The sequence below is a fragment of the Orbicella faveolata genome, unplaced genomic scaffold, assembly GCF_042242905.1.
Source record: "Orbicella faveolata isolate gen_17 unplaced genomic scaffold, um_ofav_v1 contig_15, whole genome shotgun sequence".
NCBI lineage: Eukaryota > Metazoa > Cnidaria > Anthozoa > Scleractinia > Merulinidae > Orbicella > Orbicella faveolata.
This window is the reverse complement of record NW_028301542.1, coordinates 10298837-10318122: the sequence shown is the minus strand read 5'-3', so window position 1 is coordinate 10318122 and position 19286 is coordinate 10298837. Positions and strand designations below refer to the sequence as shown.

Sequence of the window (19286 nt, the reverse complement as noted above, 5' to 3'; positions counted from 1 at the left end):
AATAACATGCTGACCTCAACCGTTAAATAACGTCAATCAAATGTTCAGCGGCTCCTCCCAGTTTCTGACTATGCTGTCTGAACAGTGCTCAACGATTTGATTTGATTACCGCGCGCTCGGCAGTAGTCGGAAGCTTGAAAGAACCGCCGAACATTTGATTGACGGTAGCGAAAAACGCATTTCTCGGTTGAGATTTGAATGTTATTGAACAGCGCAGTAAGAATCCAAGGGCCAAAAACTCTTTCTCCCTTTGCAACTGTTGCAGTTTTGATGAAAAAAGCAGTAAGTTTGGATTATCCCCTGCTTTCTTATATTAAGAGTATTGTACAGGCCGGCAAATGATCCCGGGACCGAAACTGATTTCACCGCAAAAAGTATGGAATGGCGTGGACTCCATGAAAAGTCTTTTGATGGATACATATTTTTTTTAATTATCCAAGGTGAAGAAAACACAGGCATAAAAGCAGCAATCAAAAAAGAAACGTTTAACATACTGCGCAAAATTCAAAACTGACATGTGTTGACTGCATAAATTTTTCGTTTGGAAAAAGCACTGCAAAATGAAACATGAATCTTCGAAGATGCCTCTGCCATCTAATTAAGGTGGCTGAACACAGTTTTCGCGCGCTCTTGCCAATGCGATTCATCGCGCGCACAAGGGGAATACAAAACCACGACGGCAACGGGAAGCTAAGCAAAAGGTTTAATGAGCAGAACAATAACTGTGCACGTGCGTTATAATTCTTGGTACATTTCTTTGCCGTCCTCTGCAAAACAACGTGAAATGACCAAATTTTGCGTTGTCTGGAGAACGTGAACCACGACGGGGAACTTTTTTTGTTATTTCAAATGTTTCGCCCTGTCCCAGATTCAGTTTCTTGATAGTTTTGACACTAAGAAACAAAGGATCGCGAGATTCGGAGGTAGAATATAAAATCATTTTTTAATCGACATTGCCCCTCGGCGTTAGAGTCGCGCGTACAACTGTGTATTTATTCTATGATGTGTCCTATTCAAAACTCAACTTGGCACTGAGGAAGTGCTAGGTCCGAAAAGTCTCAGTATAGACATCATTTTTAATTTGGCACTGCGTTATTACTCTACAACTTTTTAACTGTTAACTGTGCCACCCAGCAACTGATCCTTTTGGATTACATACCTCTTACTAACGGAGTTCGAGGTCCGTACTTACGGACCGAGTTTTTTCCCCCATCGATTTATGGCCCAAGCGCGTGAGGGTCTGGGGTCGAGAATAGGCCCACAAAGCCTTGCGGTTACCTTAGCTGCCATCTTGGATCTTTGACAGGTCGCGCGGAGGATAGTTGAGTTTCCGAAAATGGTGGGTTATATATTCGCTCCAAATTTTCTGTCTTTTTTGCGATTGCTAAGGCTAACTATTTGTTTTGTTTCTTTAAAGATTCGGTTTATTCTGATCCAAAATCGGGCAGGAAAAACCAGACTGGCAAAATGGTACATGAATTTTGACGATGATGAGAAGCAGAAGCTTATAGAAGAGGTTCATGCACTGGTTACTGTCAGAGATGCAAAGCACACGAACTTTGTAGAGGTACGTGAAATGTGCTTACACCAACATCTAGAAGCCACTGAGTCGATTCTGTGATATATAGAAAAAATCCAAGATAAGCTCACGCTTTATATATATAAGTTTCAGCCATAGTAAGCTAAGCTAATACTAGTAATAGTTACCCCCCGCTTTCTTTTATTTCTGCTGATTGAAAACAATAATATTGAACATTTTTGTATGACTAAATTTTTTTATATTTTGTAAACTTTATCACTCACTGTTTCAGTAACTTAGGCATCTTTCCATGAATATGATCCAAACAATCAATTAAGTTAACTAAACCAACACATTCTGTTGAACTCATTCTATCACACGATATTCTTTACATAATACTCTCACGAAGCATTTACAGCAGAGCAGTTTACCATATCTTGTCAGAAAGGACGCAAAAAGTACTATTTACATAGAACTTTATAGGGAAAAAAGGTTAAAAAATTACAGCAAAACAAAAAATTAAGTCAAACTACTCTGCTGTTCCAATTTGATGCTGAAACAAGCCATTTGTCTTAATGTACGAGCAAACGCATCTCAAAAGCAGAACGGAAGTCAATTTTTTTTTTCTGAGACGTAAACAGAAGTATCGCATTACAGTCACCATATATGCAAATTAGAGTCAAGCTTTTTGACCTCAACGAAAACGCTGCAAAACATTTACATTTACATTTGGATCCCTGCAAAGTCACCCAGCCCACACATGAGCTCTATGCCACATAGGATTACTCAATACAAATAAGCGATCCGAATAAACAAGATGCCAAAGTTAAAACCGGCGATCGGAAGGGTATTTAGCTATTTAGTTGCAATTGAACCACATTAGCCTTGAATTTCTAGGCGTATACTTCAGAATTTCTTATGATCCCTTCTGAGTTGTTTTTCTCCCAAAATCGATCTTCAGGATCTTTGAAATCGTTTTCAATTTGTCCTAGATGAGAATCTCGGCCATTTCCAAGTAAATTTATTTGATCATGCTAAAATCGTCATGCAGGCCATATTGTAATTGGAATGTATATTTGACCTTGAAAATGCTGCTCGAGGATGGCAAAATGCGAACTCATGGCTAATAGACCTTGAAATGCAGCTTAAATATGGCGAAACGCGAACTCCTGGTTACAAGAATGAAATGCTGCTAGAAGATGGCGAAACGCAAACTCGTGGTTGCAAGAACCTTGAAATCAAGAATTACATGTACCCAACACCACCTAGACTAGGCTCAATTTCCAGCCGTTTTGTGAGCCCGTGTTCCTTGCCCCACATTATCCAGGACCACTGTGTGCGCCTAGTTTTTTTCAAATCAAGAACGCTTCGCATACTACTATACCGTCCAACACAGTTCTTACTTTTTTGAAATTCCTTGTATGTATACGCACGGGGAATCCTAGGGTGCCTCGTCGGGTTTTGGCCTCTGGGCCAAAACTCTACAGGGGCAACTACGGTAGTCTGTCCACAGACCCTCTCAGATGTCTTGAGTTCGTCATGTATTATGTTGATGGTGGGGAATTTGAAAAGCTTGAATGCAAAGGGGTAGCCCTGGGAAAAGAAAAAAAAAGAGGGTCTGTAAACTTCTTTTAAGAAACTGATTCAAAGGCATTGTCGTCATGTCATATAGTGATACTTGCTGCAAAATTTGCATAATGACTGCAATGTTATGCCATCGATAATTGATTTGAAAACAAGCTCTCTTTTCCTGTGGATTCTTTGGATCTCAAGCAGTAATACCTGTAGTCGTGTTATTTAATCATGAAACATTTTAAAACTCTAGTTGATTATCTCATGTTCTGTTCTGCAAACATGAAGATCAAGGGTGATCCTTGCACTTGAAGTGCCCCATGGGTGTGAGGTGAAAAAACGACTGTCAGCTTTTCATACAGCAAATTCATTCTGACCAGGGATTCAAATAACCATGGCAATGCAGCACTGGAATGGGTTCCTCACATATGCTGCAAATTTCAGGATTTAATAGTGATAAATTGCCACTGATCTTTTACTTATTGCCTTTTGCACAGTTCAGACAACTTTCAGTTGGCTTGTATAGGAAAAGAATCCTCAATGAAATCTCTCTTTAGACCTCCTAGAATGCCTCCAATTAAACAGTACTGTTCAGAGGAAAAGTTTGAATCCATAAAAGTGTCCTAGACTTAAACCAGTGGTTGATAAATAACCCTGATGCATTGGAACCTGGTTTTGCATCAATTAACAATGGCTGCTGCTTGACAAAAACAATTCTAATTCTGGCATCCTGTGATCAAAACAAATCATTCTTTTAAAAGCTCTCAATATGATCTGTATTCGTAGTTACATAAGCTAAAGCTACATACATCGCGAAGAAGCCAAATTCATAAAATGTGTATAGTGATTACTTCAAGTTTATTCAAACATCGCAAACAAAAGGATATTTTCACATGTCCTTTGCTCGTGGTTGCTTTTATTCTGTACTCTATTGCTCAAAGGCTTTTGAAGTTGCTTGAGCATTGTTGAGGTTTCCTTCCAAAATATTTTCAAGCTCTATAAAGCTAAACTTATTCGAGATGTTTTCAGATGCCACGAAAAGCAATGCCCAAAGGAGTAATCCGAGCCTTCAGGGTACAGCATCCAGCAGTTTAAGCCATTTCAGCAAGACACTGAAAGGGGCGTGAAGTTGTAATGTAGGGAGTGAGGGCAGAGGTGATAATGACAAGGTGGTGACATAGAAGAGGGGAATAAAAGGCATTCTTTTCCCCAAAGAAGTCCACAGATGTTTCATTTTTTGCATCTGCTTAGTATTGGGATTTTCCATTTTTTTATATGTGCGCTCCCTATGGAGGGAAAGATTGCAACACTGTAGTTTTTTGTTGTTTTCCATCCACAAGGTTCAAAATTTTGCTGGCTTCTTTGAAAAAGTATTTGGGTAGGCCAGTGCAAGAGATTGCCGTCCATAGGGATGGGGCTGGTGCGGATATACTTCTGACAAACGAAATTCAAGATCTGTAATATAGGTTACGGGCCATACATGTTAATCAGAGGGAAAAAAGAAGGATCTGTAAGTTACAGTATGACCAAAGAAGACTAGGTTTGTGTGATATCTCTACTCTATGTCTGACAAGTTTGGAAAATGATTACTAGTCAAGTGGAATACCTTCAAATGACTCAACAGATGCATGTCAAAAGCAAAACAATCTATTCAAAGGAAAACTCAATTGTACTCCAAGCTGCAACCATTTTGGTCACCATGGCAAGTGAAAAACACATTTGGAGACTAAATTGTCCAAACAGGTTGTGAATTTGGCAACTAGTACAGTATGAAAGGATGAATACTTATCAACTAAGTGTTTTGTATTACAACCACTAAGCCAAATGAATTTAACCACAATTTTTTCATGTTTGTCTTCCTCATCTGAATAGTATCTTTATAAGAAGTAATAATTACTATTTATAGAAATAATTATTATTTCTACTCAGTGTCATATTCCTGTATATAGCATATAAGTAACATTAGATATAATTCTGGTTGCCTGAATTTGACTGGTAGAGCCTTTGATTAAAATTGCATACAGACATAGATGTGGTCCATTGCTTTTGTTTGTGACTTTCTTGACTGAAATTTGAGTTCAGCCAGTGAATTTTAGAATTCTTTGTGGTACTTATGGTACTTCCATGAATTTTACCCCCAAAAAACTTCATTTGCTAAGTGAAAGATAGAATCTTCTACCCTGGGACATGATTTTCTTTGGATCACCCAGGCCTTTATTCTGCAGGAATTAAAGTGTATGATTTTTATAGTGTGTTCAATGAGTGGTGTCTTTTCTTGTTTCAGTTTCGCAATTTCAAGATTGTATATCGTCGTTATGCTGGACTGTACTTCTGTTTCTGTGTGGATGTGCATGATAACAACTTGTATTACCTAGAGGCCATTCATAATTTTGTGGAGGTGAGAACCAGGAATATTTCTTCTTCCAGAATGATAATTTATTGTACTTGAAATGTTTACTTTTCTCAAATACCACTGTTAGCCATGCCAGGCTGACTGCCTAAGGTCACATGACCTATTTCCAGGCCCCATTGGTGCATGAGAAAAATATTTTCCCTTATTTTGTTTCACTCAGCAAGTGGAAAATTACACTTAGTACAAGTTTCATTCTGAAGATTATATTTCACCAAAGAAAGTTCTATTGGGATCAAGTCAGGGAGAGAACAGAAATCCAAAAAATCTGTGTTACACAATGCACATATTTCTACACCTTTATCTTTCCAGTGATTGCCTTCTCGCCTGTAGCAATTCAACTCCCAGATACTTACATTTAAAAGCAAACTCCAACCAAATGCAATAACACTAAGCAAAAGCTCAGAAGTACGCATTGTGGACCTTTTTCAGATTTGCTCCCCAACTACTCATGTCACTATTTTCCTTTTGTACATTTCAAGGCTTCAAAGCATTGAAGAAGATCATTCCAAGTTGTTTTTCAGGGTTCAGTCATTCGGGCGTAGTTTCACTGTTTATTTCGCGTTAATTGGCTGAAGTTTTGTTTCTTTAAAGGTGTATGAAACTTGGATTTCAATCACAATTGATAAGTTCATTTTTTTCTGGAATCAACTTGGGTGTGTGTTGTTTATTCGAACAAAAACGCTCTTTCATTGTCAATTGCAACCAAATTATGTGTTAACAGTCTGAGCCAAAGGAGCTCAAATCGAACCAATGCATGTTGTGAGTACATTGTAGAGTTCTGAAATAGAAAGAAACTTCAAACCTAGATATGCGGCAGCTGTGAAGTCTTTTCAAAAAAACTACATACCCGGCAGTCTGAAATTATTATAGATATTCCACTGAACAACTCATTTAATTTTTATTAGAACAGTAGATGTTTGTTTCGCAATGTCACGTGATTCTAAGTGTTATTTTGGCTTTGTAGTTGAGGAAATTTTCAAGCTTGGGCATACTATAAAATCTCAACATTTCAATCAACACTTAAATAATTTTCAAGCTCTGACTCCAGAGTAGCCTGTGAACGTAGACCTATTTCAGCCAGCAATACAACTACGTACATTCGTAGGATAACTCCGAAGTCAAGGCTTAAAGAATAGTATCTTAAAATATTACAATAGAAACCCTCTGAGAGTGCTCAATATTTGCTCAGATATGCGAAGCAATTCTAAATAATGTTTTGGTTTTGTAGTGGACAAATTCTCTCAGCTTCGGCATACTATAAAAATCTTGGCTCAAGGTCATGGGCTTGGTCGTTCAAAAAAACGGCTAGATACCGGTATTAGGAAAAATGCTTTGTAAATGTTTTTTGTTTTGGTTCAGATAATCAGTTGCCTAGATAGTCAAAGTAAGTTCCAGATGTTTACACTATTTTCCGGCTGCCATATTAGAGGACTTAAGAGGTCCTCCAACATGGCGGCCCCATACTAGGCTCTATAATTTTGCATGGAACATTTCAACGAATATCTCAACTTTGGGACAACGCACACACCTTAAACTTGGAGAAATGTCTTCTTTATTTATCATCTATAATATCACAATTTCTTGACTTTATCCACTGAATGGTTTTTGATTTTATGTTTTATTGCGTGACAATGTACACACTCTATAGTCAAGTACTTCATGGTTTAAAATTTTTTGACTGACGGGTATCTAGTTTTTTAAACAACAATGCCTATGAGTCAAGATTTTTATAGTATGCCAAAGCTAAGAGAATTCGTCCACTGCAAAACCGAAAAACATCATTTAGAATTGCGTAGCATTTCTGAACAAATATCTACAACAAGAAAGTTGTGCTGTACTTTTATAAGAAATAGGACTTCCTTCTCAAATTCCCCTAGTTTACAATTTCTCATATTTTAATACATTTCAAACAATTTGTATTCTACAGAAAATCAAATTCCATGTCTGTTCTTTCTGTGGCAACAATTTATTACATCTACAAGTGTATATAAAATACTTGCTAAACAAGATGATTATCCTCATCAACAATGGTTCATTCACTCATTGGCATTTACCCTTAGGTACAACTAGGATGATAATAAAATTAGGCAAGGCTTAATTCTTACAGCTTACATGGTTAACTACAGAGTTTAACACCAAATAAAAACTGGTTTAACCAATGATGCATGCACATGCTTGTGTTTCTTCACCATCATATCCATCTATTATGGTTAGTTGCATTGTTAAATGCGACCACTGAGTGACTTTTGAAGAAGCAGAACTAATTTAACATGTTTCTCTCCCTTTTCCAGGTCTTGAATGAATTTTTTCACAATGTCTGTGAATTGGATTTGGTGTTTAACTTTTACAAGGTAAAACAGATGCTTTTTTCTCCTTAACCTTAACCTGGTCAAGTGATGCATGATGGTTGATGATAGGTGATGGTGGTCAGTGAAAGTTCAAGCTCATGCCCAGGCCTACTGTGTTACCTTGAATTAAATCACCTAAAGATGCCTTAAGGCTTATGCAACTTTATGTGGCCCTAGAAGGATAAACAAAAATATCCTTCTAAGTTGTCTGCCTTGAGATTATAGACCTGTCCTCCATACTCCCACTGTGGTTGTAAAATACATAGCCTGGAGGGCTGAGAACTCTGCACCTCACTTTTGAACACCTCTGGATATGTCACTGATATCTCTCACCACATGTTCATTTCATTCCCCTGTGAAAGAGACAGATGCATGTGATTAAACCTGGAGAATTACATAAGGATTACATGAAGTAGCACTACAAAGATCTTTGTAGCCTCTGAATGGTTAATCTAAACATAGCAGTAAGCAATCATGTACCAGATATAAAATGTATGTATGTAATAATCCATATTGTCACCATGGAATTTTCCACTTTAATCTCAGATATCTCTCTGAGGCTGAACCATCTCCTCAGGCACATGAGTATGTGTGACTCTTATCCAGATCCAGTCACAAAACAAGCGCAACTACCACACAATAACTATGTACATGTACTATAAATTTATTTGTACTGGTATAACTTATACAAATACGCTAAAATGACTAAAAACCTGGATTTTGGATATGAAAAACAACAGTTTACTTTGAAAAGCTGCAAGGTGTCATGAGCAAAAGTTGAATTTTGTTGTAACATACAATCATGACTAATGTCAACATTTTTTATTGATTAAAGCTTATTTAACAAAGCTTGTGGCACCGAAACTTCGTAATATAGACTGAAGTTGGTAATTGAACTGTAGTACTTACTGCACTTCATTTCTACATCTACATCTACATCTACATCTACATCTACATTTAATTGAGTTGGTAAAATCACAAAATATCACCCAAACTTTTCTAAAACATAGCAAGAATTATTTTTTGTGAATTAAAAGCCCCGGAGGTAGCAGCACTCACTCTTAACAGTTATGATGAGGTTAATCCAACAAGTTTGTTTGGTTACGATGTACAGCGCAGAAAGGAAAAAATTAGAATTTTTTTCACTGTAGGTTTAACTTACAAAATGTTCTTTAGTTCATATTGTGTAATCATCGATTGTCTGGGCGAGGGTAGTTCTGAAAAGAACTGTTGTTGGTGACTGACATTTCGACAACTTGAGCAGAAGTCATCTTCAGTCAAGTGAATAGTGTTTGTCAGTCGATGGTGTTACAGATCTGCTCCGTTGAAATTGATTGGTCAGTTTAGCCATGATGGTATTAGCTGTAAGACTCGTGTAAAGTTGTCATCAGTCATTGGTCAGTTTCAAACCATCTATTATTAGTCAAATCAGTCCTCATGTTAGTCAAATTAAGTTGGTCTGTTAGAGGTCCGTTTGTCGGTTTCGTTTATGTCGTCGATAAAGTCATTTGTAAGGTGCCAGTAGCAGACCTGCCAACTCTCCTGGTTTTCCCGGGAGTCTCCAAGTTTTTCATCAAATCTCCCAGTCTCCCGGTTAGAGCACCAAATCTCCCGGGAACTAACTACCATGGCTCTTTTTACATTTTTTTTCATTAATTTTGTTATTTTCAAGATTTCAAAAAGGAAAATAAAACAAGAAGGGAATTTGTTGCTCTTATTTGAGCTGCTCTCGATCGGAAAACGTAAAACAGAACAATCAAATTGATAAATATTTAACGAGTATCCTAACTGGTCAGAAATCAACCAATCAAACTGCACAATACATGGTACAAAATTGGCAAGATTTCTAGCCGTGTCCAGGTTTTTGTACTCTGGGGGTTGGCAGGTATGCAGTAGTTGATGACATCGGCGTTTGTTCCAAGTTAGTGTACCAGCTTTCAGCTTTTCAGCGAGTCAGTCGTTGAAAATAGTTTGTACTGTAGGTTCTCTTCAAAATGCTTCTCAGTTGTATTTATCGATATCATGGTTTATTAATTTGAAGTGATTTTATTGCTTACGGCAAAGGTGGCAACAGGATAAGACCGCACTATTCCGTTACTCATTAGATTAGTTTTTGTTTATCAGGGAAACGATAACTAGCATCTTGGAAAAAAAAATCGTTCTTGTTCCAATTTTCAATAGATATTTAACTTTATACCAGTTTTCTCCAGCAATGAGGAAAAAGCACATCGCCCCTATGTTTTTGAGAAAACAAGAGTTTCGTGTTGTATGCTCTTATGAGGAAAACAAAAGTATCAAGTTACAAACATTGGCATGAAAAGTAAAATTGTCATGTTTGCTGGTCAACGTATTATTAATTTAACTCATTTTTTACCTAATTTAGCTTGGTCTTATTCTGTTGCCAGCAATGATCGTAGTTTTTTCGGTTTCAATATTCAACGAAACCCCTTCAAACAACCAAATGCATGAAAAGCTGTATTAATTTTGTAAGACGCTATGAAATCTACAGAGTTTGGGACGTTTCCTTGTCACATTACCCTTCCCAACGCCTGAGAGTGTTTTTGGTTACAATAAGTCAGTTAGAGAAAGAGTTTTGTCACTTTATAGGAGATGTACAACTGTAAGTTAACCTTTTTGAATAGCGCAAGGAATCTTTTTCAAAACGAAAGAACCACTGTGTCCTCTCAAAGTCTACTCTACTTAATTTGCAGTTCAGCTTACCACCATGGAGTCTTCAGGAATATTTGAAGTGGCTCCATACCACAAACCTTTAAGAAAATCTCTGCTAAAAATTCCTGTTTTTAAGAATTGCCTTTAATGGAAGATATCAAAATGCCGCTGAAGACACTAAGAAAAGACACATCCAAACACTTATATCAAGTTTAAATTTCTGGACGTGCCACTAGATTGGCTTCTTGTTTGTTTATTCTGACCATGCGAACAAGAGTCACTGATTCGTCAATTTTAATTGCAACCACTCATGTGTGAAAAACAAGTGTCAAGTTACCATTTGAGACTAAGAAATAAAAATATCTTGTTACATTTACCTACAGCAAAAACAAATTTCAAAACTCAGCAGCGTTCTCATTCATAACTAGCCGTCTGTAATTTCTTTGGTTTTGCCAGAGAAAACCACTTCAAATGAGTGTCTCAGTATCGACTCCAAGGAACATTTCAACAAGAAGACAGTGTTACTCCGTGAACAGTGTTACTTAATTGAAACTTCCATTCACAAACTGAAAAATTTTGCACAAACATAAATGGTTTGGATTCAATTCTTTTTTCGTGAACTGCACATCATGCAAACAATATTGATGGGAGCCTGGCGAGTACCATCACAGACGATAGCCCCCTCACCATATTTTGCACTAAAAGCAATCGTTGATGTCCTAAAACTCACCAAGTTACCGAGCAGCTAAGACTCATTTCATTCAAAATATCCCGGCACAAAGCCTTGATGACATGTGAGTGTATTCCAAAGACTATGATTCTTCGGCTGATTATCAAATTCTGAACTCCTTTGAAACTGATCCACAAAGTTCTGGGCTCAACCATAGTAAACGAAGCATCAGAAATGTCAGAAGAATACCTGTTTCTGTTTGTAGAAAAACAAAGATGGCTGTTCTAAAATCAGGATGGAAGCTCCTCACACATGATTCACCTTAACAAGCAGCAATTTGATTGGTTGTTTATAGTAGCTCCAATCTGATTGGTGTGACATACATACATCTCTCACTGATCTATTGATCCATGATAACATACCTCAGACCCACTGACTAAGAGTTTTTTTTACAAAACATAATTCAAAAATAGATTACATATACTTAATACTTACTTGTTTGCATGAATCAAAATGAATTCAGTGGTCAGGAGTGTTTTCTGTTGTTAGATGGTCAAAATAGACCATGTTGCTGCTTTGTCTAATGTACACTTTTCTCAGTTCCAGTGTGTAATCTTAAATTGTGTGAAGTGCCGCCTGACATTGCAGAGTTTCTTCTTGGCATAGTAGCTTTTTGTTCAAATCGATCCAAGGGAATCTCTTTCTCTATGACTCTATTTATGTTTACAAAACTGCACATGATGTAAGGACATTATGTTGATATTTACAGAGTTGTTAATTATGGCCCATAGTATGTGCAGTTTCTCTTTCCTGTTTGTAGGCCATTGGCCATTGGCACAAAGCCTTGATGACATGTGAGTGTATTCCAAAGACTATGATTCTTCGGCTGATTATCGAATTCTGAACTCCTTTAAAACTGATCCACAAAGTTCTGGGCTCAACCATAGTAAACGAAGCATCGGAAATGTCAGAAGAATACCTGTTTCTGTTTGTAGAAAAACAAAGATGGCTGTTCTCAAATCAGGATGGAAGCTCCTCACATATGATTCACCTTAACCAGCAGCAATTTGATTGGTTGTTTATAGTAGCTCCAATCTGATTGGTGTGACATACATACATCTCTCAGTGATCTATTGATCCATGATAACATACCTCAGACCCGCCGACTAAGAGTTTTTTTTTTTTTACAAATAATAACTCAAAAATAGATTACATATACTTAATACTTACTTCTTTGCATGAATCAAAATGAATTCAGTGGTCAGAAGTGTTTTCTGTTGTTAGATGGTCAAAATAGACCATGTTGCTGCTTTGTCTAATGTATACTTTTCTCAGTTCCAGTGTGTAATCTTAAATTGTGTGAAGTGCCGCCTGACATTGCAGAGTTTCTTCTTGGCATAGTAGCTTTTTGTTCAAATCGATCCAAGGGAATCTCTTTCTCTATGACTCTATTTATGTTTACAAAACTGCACATGATGTAAGGACATTATGTTGATATTTACAGAGTTGTTGATTATGGCCCATAGTATGTGCAATTTCTCTTTCCCGTTTGTAGGCCATTGGCCATCCACTGCAAAAAACTGTGGAGAAATAACTAAAAAGTAAATAAATTAATTAGATGGGCAGAAAACTACTCTTTTCTGGCTCGCCCCATGGGACTTCAACTAAGGGTGGCATCAGAAATATAAAAGCTAGATTCCTTGCATCAGAACAATATGACATGTGCCACAAAATGTTTAAAGCGTCAAGAGAATTGTTAGTGTGCTTTTGTTTAGACTGAGTTTGTTTTTGTGGCAGACAACTAACTTCAGTCAACAGCTCAGTCCTGAATTTTTTGCAAGATTTGTTTCTGCAACTGATAAAGTGGCATGCACAACAAAAAAAAAAATTGCGATGATCTTTCATGCAATGATACTTCATCACTTTTACTCGAGAGTGCTCTCCTGACTGTTTACAAGAAAGATTTGAAATCATTTGCATTGAAGTAGTAGTTTTAAACCAAAAGGCTCACTATGTATTGCAGTTAGAAGGGTAGATATAAGTAAAAAGAATTGAAGTTCTTTCCATTACGTTTTGTACATGTACATATACATTGACAGCAGCTACACGGTAGATGTGAAACTGGCTCGACTTTTTCCTTTACACTGTGTATGACCTCTTAGTTGTTGCATTGTAAGGTTTTGTTACACCAGGTATCATGAGACTTCACTGACCACGCTTTATTGACCAGGAGAGCCTGGATACTAAGTAATTTATATCTGGTCAGACCAGTTTTAATGCTTCACATTGTCATACAATAATTGAGAAAATGAATGGTCTGTGATAGCTGACATCAACTAATGGCATTAATTGAATGATACAACTCTTGATGAACTCTTAATAGTGTGTGTTTTTGTGACCATTGATACAATTAATGAAATCAATAATTTGTGGGACACATTTATTGTTAATTATTGATTGATCAGTGCAGCGTGTCCAATTCCTATTTTTTAGCAGATTTCTACTTTCTCCTATATTTTAAAAATAAAACCTCCTAGTTTTCCTATTTTTTGCTGATTAACCACTTGTGTTATTTTTGGCTCCTCCATTGTAACTTGATTGTACACTACTTGAAAATGGGGGTGAATTGTTTGAATACTTAAACATGTGTAAAATGAAATCCAAAATATGTTTTGCGATTAATTTTGACTTGGAGCCAATAATGCTGGACCACATCATGTTATGCAAAATGGTATTTTAGAACCTTTGGCCCCAAAATAAAGGGTTTTGTGGGAAGGTTAAACATTCTGTCTCTGGAAATCTTTCTCTGAGTGTATTTGAAACCTATATTCTTGGTATTTAATGTTTTGGTTATATGTGCTTAAGAAAGGAAACTCTAACAACAATTTAAAGTTAAACTTTAGGTTGCTAGAATCCTGTTGTGTCCATACCCTCATGTGATTTAAAGTAACCACTCGACTAAATGTAAAGTAACTCTACATGTTTTTTGCTGTGGTTGGGTAATATACAAATATGGTATTTATGGGGATTTTTAGTTTTAAACTGTTGCAAAATAATGGACACGATGTAGTGCCCATACCCCCTTGTAGTGTCCACACCCCCTACGCCTTTAAGTGCAATTTATGACAGAAAAAGGCCTTTTTTATCTTAAGAAAGTTTTGCCATTAAGATTCTGTAATTTCAGTTAATGGATACCTTCCTGGTATCTAATAACTAGAGATACCTATCATCCCCCATTTTTGTGTAGGTACATTTTTGTACATTTGCATCACTGTTGAAGGACAGCAGATGGAGATAGCTGATGGGTTGCAGGGAGTCTATCTTTGTCCATCAAAGCAGCATTGATTTTCCTATTTTTTTTGAAAGAAAGTTCCTATTTTTCCTATTTTTTTAATCTTGCATGTCCTATTTTCCTATTTTTCTGAACAACCATGTTGTGGACACCATGTCAGTGTCAAACTTCAACGTATGTTATTGATTGATTTTAATTGACTGATTAAGAGTGCTTAATTGATCGGATTGAATTGCTTGTAGTTCTTGTTCATTTTCACTGATAACATTAGTATTGTCCGGGACCACACAAATGATTTTAATATAGCACGTTGATTAATAACCAATGTATTACAATACAAGCTCTGCCATAACCTACAACTGTAGCAACAGCCATAAGCAAATTATTAACTTACTTTGACCACACACAATTTATTAAAATAGTGCACCTGATCATGAAAGACATAATCAATTACCTGAAGATACCAAAGGATATGTTACATTATACTATTGTTTTGCCGGCCCCACTTGTAATAATAATGATAATGATAATGATAACGATAACGATAACGATAACGATAATGATAATGATAACGATAACGATAATGATAATGATGATGATAAGATAATGATAATAATAGTATTAATAATAATAATAGTAGTAATTATAAATGAATAAAACACGTTTTTTTAGTGTCAAAGTGTTTAGAACTACTGCACTAATTGGGGACACTAAAATAAGCAAACACCCATATTGTTGTATTATATTGACTTATTCGTTTTGCAATTCTTCTTTCAGGTATATTCTGTTGTTGATGAGATGTTTTTGGCTGGTGAGATTAGAGAGACAAGTCAGAGCAAAGTATTAAAGCAGCTTCAAATGCTTCAACAATTAGAATGATCTCATTTGGTATCAGTGCGCTCTCTGAGGCAGCACAATTAAACATTAAAGTCGTGACTTACTCCTTTACATATAAGTTTTAGATTAAGAAACATAGCCGGGCTAATGCAAATTTCTGTATTTGACCACCTGTACCATTTAAGACGTGATATTGAATACAAAAGCCAGAATCCTTCTCTTCATCTTTTTCACAGGCTAATTAGGGGATTTCTTAGTCCACTGAGGTTTTGAAATTTAAATCATCGTCAACCTTCTTGAGACGCATTTAAAAGGCCTGTACTGTCTTTTGCCATCTTTCAGCTTTCGCTCCCAAGGCAGGTACATGCACTTACGTTCTTTATCAGCTGAATGAAATGACTTCCTGCAAGTGTCCTGTTGGAGTCGAATTGAAAAAAAAGGAGTCCTTACATTGGTTATTAAGGCTGCTTCCCATCTTCAAGGGCACAAAAAAGTAGTTTTTTTCTTTTGTTTGACAAAATTTAAGTCAATCATTTTATCTAATGTTTACAAAAGAAAAATCTTGAAAATCTTAAAAAGCTGTCGAGTTATTTAGAAAAAACGTATTTTCAAATAAAGTTAATAAACCAGAAAGGTGTCATAATCTCGTAAATGGACGAAACCGCCAGGGGAATTTTCGCGGCAAACGCTCATTTTGGAGCTCGTATTACATGTTATTTGGTATTGTATATATCGTGCATGTGACAAATTTGTAAATAGAAACCCTTTGCGCTTGCTCTCAAGTGGAAAATTCAAAACAGAAAAACAAGAAAAGAAACAAACAAGCCTAAAGAAGAAAGAAAGGACCCATTTCTGTGTGGGAAAGAAAACAAAACCCCCTTCTGAAAGCAACAAGGGCTCTAAGCAGTCTGCCTGGGCTGTCTACTTTTATTCGTTGTCGTGCTCTCCGGTACATTTGCTGGCTTTACTTTTCTTGTCGCACAATTTATTAAAGAGTCCAAGTGGGCAATTTAAGGACTCTTAAAATGCACGATTTAAGGAGTCTTAAAGTGCGCAATTTAAAGACTCTTAAAGTGCGCAATTGAAGGACTCTTAAAGTGCGAAATTTAAGGAGTCGTCTTAAAGTGCGCAATTTAAGTAGTGTTAAAGTGCGCAATTTAAGGAGTCTTAAAGTGCGCAATTTAAGGGCTCTCAAAGTGCGCAATCTAAGGAGACTTAAAATGTGCAATTTAAGGAGTGTTGAAGTGCGCAATTTAAGTAGTGTTAAAGTGCGCGATCTAAAGAGTCTCAAAGTGTGCAATTTAAGGAGTCTTAACACAATTTAATGACTGCTAAAGTGTACAATTTAAGGACTCTCAAAGTACCCAATTTAAGAAGTCTTAAAATGCGCAGTTTGAGGACTCTTAAAGACAAATATAGGGAGCCTTAAGGAGTGTTAAAGTGCGCAATTTAAGAACTCTCAAAGTGCGCAATTTAAGGAGTCTTAAAGTGTGCAATTAAGAACCCTTAAAGTGCACAATAAAGTGTACAATTTAATAGTCTTAAAGTGCGCAATTACGACTCTTAAGGTGCGCCAATTAAGAACCTTAAAGTGCACAATTTAAGACTTGCGGGAAACTTCAAAATATAAAAATTACATAGGGCACTTTTTGGTAATTTTACGGAAATTTTTATAAAGAGCGCTTGGCCCAGATACTGATATTAAAATGATCCCGCATTTCTAAAAACTGAGAGAGCAGGGAAATTGTGTTCAATAATTTGTGTTATTTTCAATTTGTTGTGTGATCAGCTGAGTGATGAAACCTTTTATTCATTCATTAAAAGTGGTAAGGTTGCATCGAGATTGACTTTGGACGTTAATAATAACATCAGCATTCTTGACAAATCATGTGGCGTTGAAAAGTTTACATCTGAATTGAATCTCGCTGTTGAAAATAAATTCTGTAGACTTCTTCGCAAATCACTTACCTTTGCCTTGAACAAGGATATAAAATTTAAATCTAATCTGGTCATTGAATATCACATATGTAGACTTGAGATTCGTGAATCATCATGTGATATTTGTATAGGTAATCAAATGATTTCGAGTGCAATTTGGAATAAATAAGCACAAGTAAATTTTTGTAAGACTACAAAAACTGCACTCGCCCTACGAGCTCGTGCAATTTGTGGTCGTTGAAATACTTACGAGTGCTTATTTATTTCAAATTGCATGAGAAAAATCATTGGATTACTTGTTAATAATATACAAGTGACAATTTCTGTCACGCTTCAGTAATTTACGTGACAAATGAAGGGTCAAGCTACTTCAACTTTATTGGATGAAAATTTGACATGTGAAAAATTCATTCACTCTCTCCAAGTCATGTATGAAAATTGAGCAGTTTCTTTTAACTGTGAAAAGCACTCTTTTTTCACAGATGAATTGAAGAACTTACCCGAAAGCAAAAGAAAACCTCCCTGCGGTTTTGATGCGGCCTTCTTTACAACTGTTTTTCGAGTGGTTGAAAAACTCTTTGCCGTGTTCAAGTTTATCTTCGCCGAGAAGAAACTCTTCAACCCAGCAAGAGTTGCTTTAACCAAAATGCCGAGAAACGAAGCTAAAATCTACTAAGAAACGGATTTTCTTAGCAATGAAGGACATTTATTAACTTCATCTGGTTGCTTCCTGACTTTAACTTCTTCACTGGACGTTGTTCGGGTCAGATTTGCGTTTGTCGCGTTTTGTTTGTGAACTATCTAACCTGATCTCTAAGCTTTGTTCTTTCGCAAAAGTAGAATGGATGCACCTTCGTCTTCAATATTAAGACGTGGCAGGTTCTTAGGACGTCTTGTGGGGTCCTCCTTCGCGTTCTTCTTCGTAGCACTGACGGAATTTTAAAACTGACTTTTTCAACTGGGATTTTGTCATGCCGTCGCGATCGGCTCCGGCATTTCAATTCAGTCAACTCAAGTTTTAACTTATGTTTTTCTCCTCGCGGATTTTGTTTATGTTTCTTATCTGACACACTTCGCGATAACTAGTTTGGTAACTTTTGCTGAGCGTTGTATTTTGCTTTGTTACGAAGTCTTTGTATTAAAATTTAAGTAAAGAGTTTCAATCTTCGTCTCAGTTTTGTCCGCCATTTTGTTTGTCTTAGCTCAATTTTGTCGGAGCTGTCAATCATTTTTAATTTCACCGTTTTGCACTCAATTATTATTTCACTTTTTTGCACTGGTGAAATTGCACTGATCACTGATTTTGGATTAATTGACGCGTCCTCAGCCAATCAGACTGCAGAAATTGTTGCTTGTATATTATTACATTCGAAATTGATACCTTCAGACTTAAATCACGTACGAGTACATTAAAAAACAACTCAAAGATGGCTCGTCGAATGTGCAAGAGAGACAGAGAACCTTCTAGAATTCGCAAAGCTAAATTATGCCGAGTACTACAGAAGAGATCCAAGAGAAAATATTTGAATTTTTACTTGTACACATGTTCCTGTTATTTACTGTTCTTGAACACGTGTTACTGTTTTGTAATTGCGTTTATTTTCAATAAAATTTTCATTCCATTTAAATTGCGTCTTCTTTGCGTCCAAGCCATTTGGGCGTTGAGTCAAGTTTTGGTTCTTGTCCTCCCTCCAAGAGTTTTCCGGCGGTTTTCCCATCTCCCTCAAAGACCTACATTTCCAAATTCGTATTCCATTAGCCACTTGAGGAAGAACAACTTTCTGGATGTTCTACCTCTAAAATACAAAAATAATTATTTCAGTAGCCCTAACAATAATAATAATAATAATAATAATAATAATAATAATAATAACAATAACAATAATAGTAACAACAACAGCAACAATAATAACAGTAATAGTAATAATATTAGCAACAACAACAACTAATAATAATAATGCATTTCATAAACATATTTTTTAAAATAGTAATAATTAAAATTTATAGGGCGCAAATTTGCATGAGAA

At 36.3% G+C, this 19286-nt stretch overlaps 1 protein-coding gene across 1 annotated transcript; it reads left to right on the top strand.

Annotated features, from left to right (window-relative positions):
• Positions 1-1253: 1253 nt before the first annotated feature.
• Positions 1254-15954, top strand: LOC110051332 (AP-2 complex subunit sigma). Its single transcript, XM_020757363.2, has 5 exons — positions 1254-1339; positions 1418-1567; positions 5376-5489; positions 7796-7855; positions 15262-15954. Exons 1-5 carry the CDS (start codon positions 1337-1339, stop codon positions 15361-15363), a joined length of 429 nt encoding a protein of 142 aa, XP_020613022.1. The 5' UTR covers positions 1254-1336; the 3' UTR covers positions 15364-15954.
• Positions 15955-19286: the final 3332 nt, after the last annotated feature.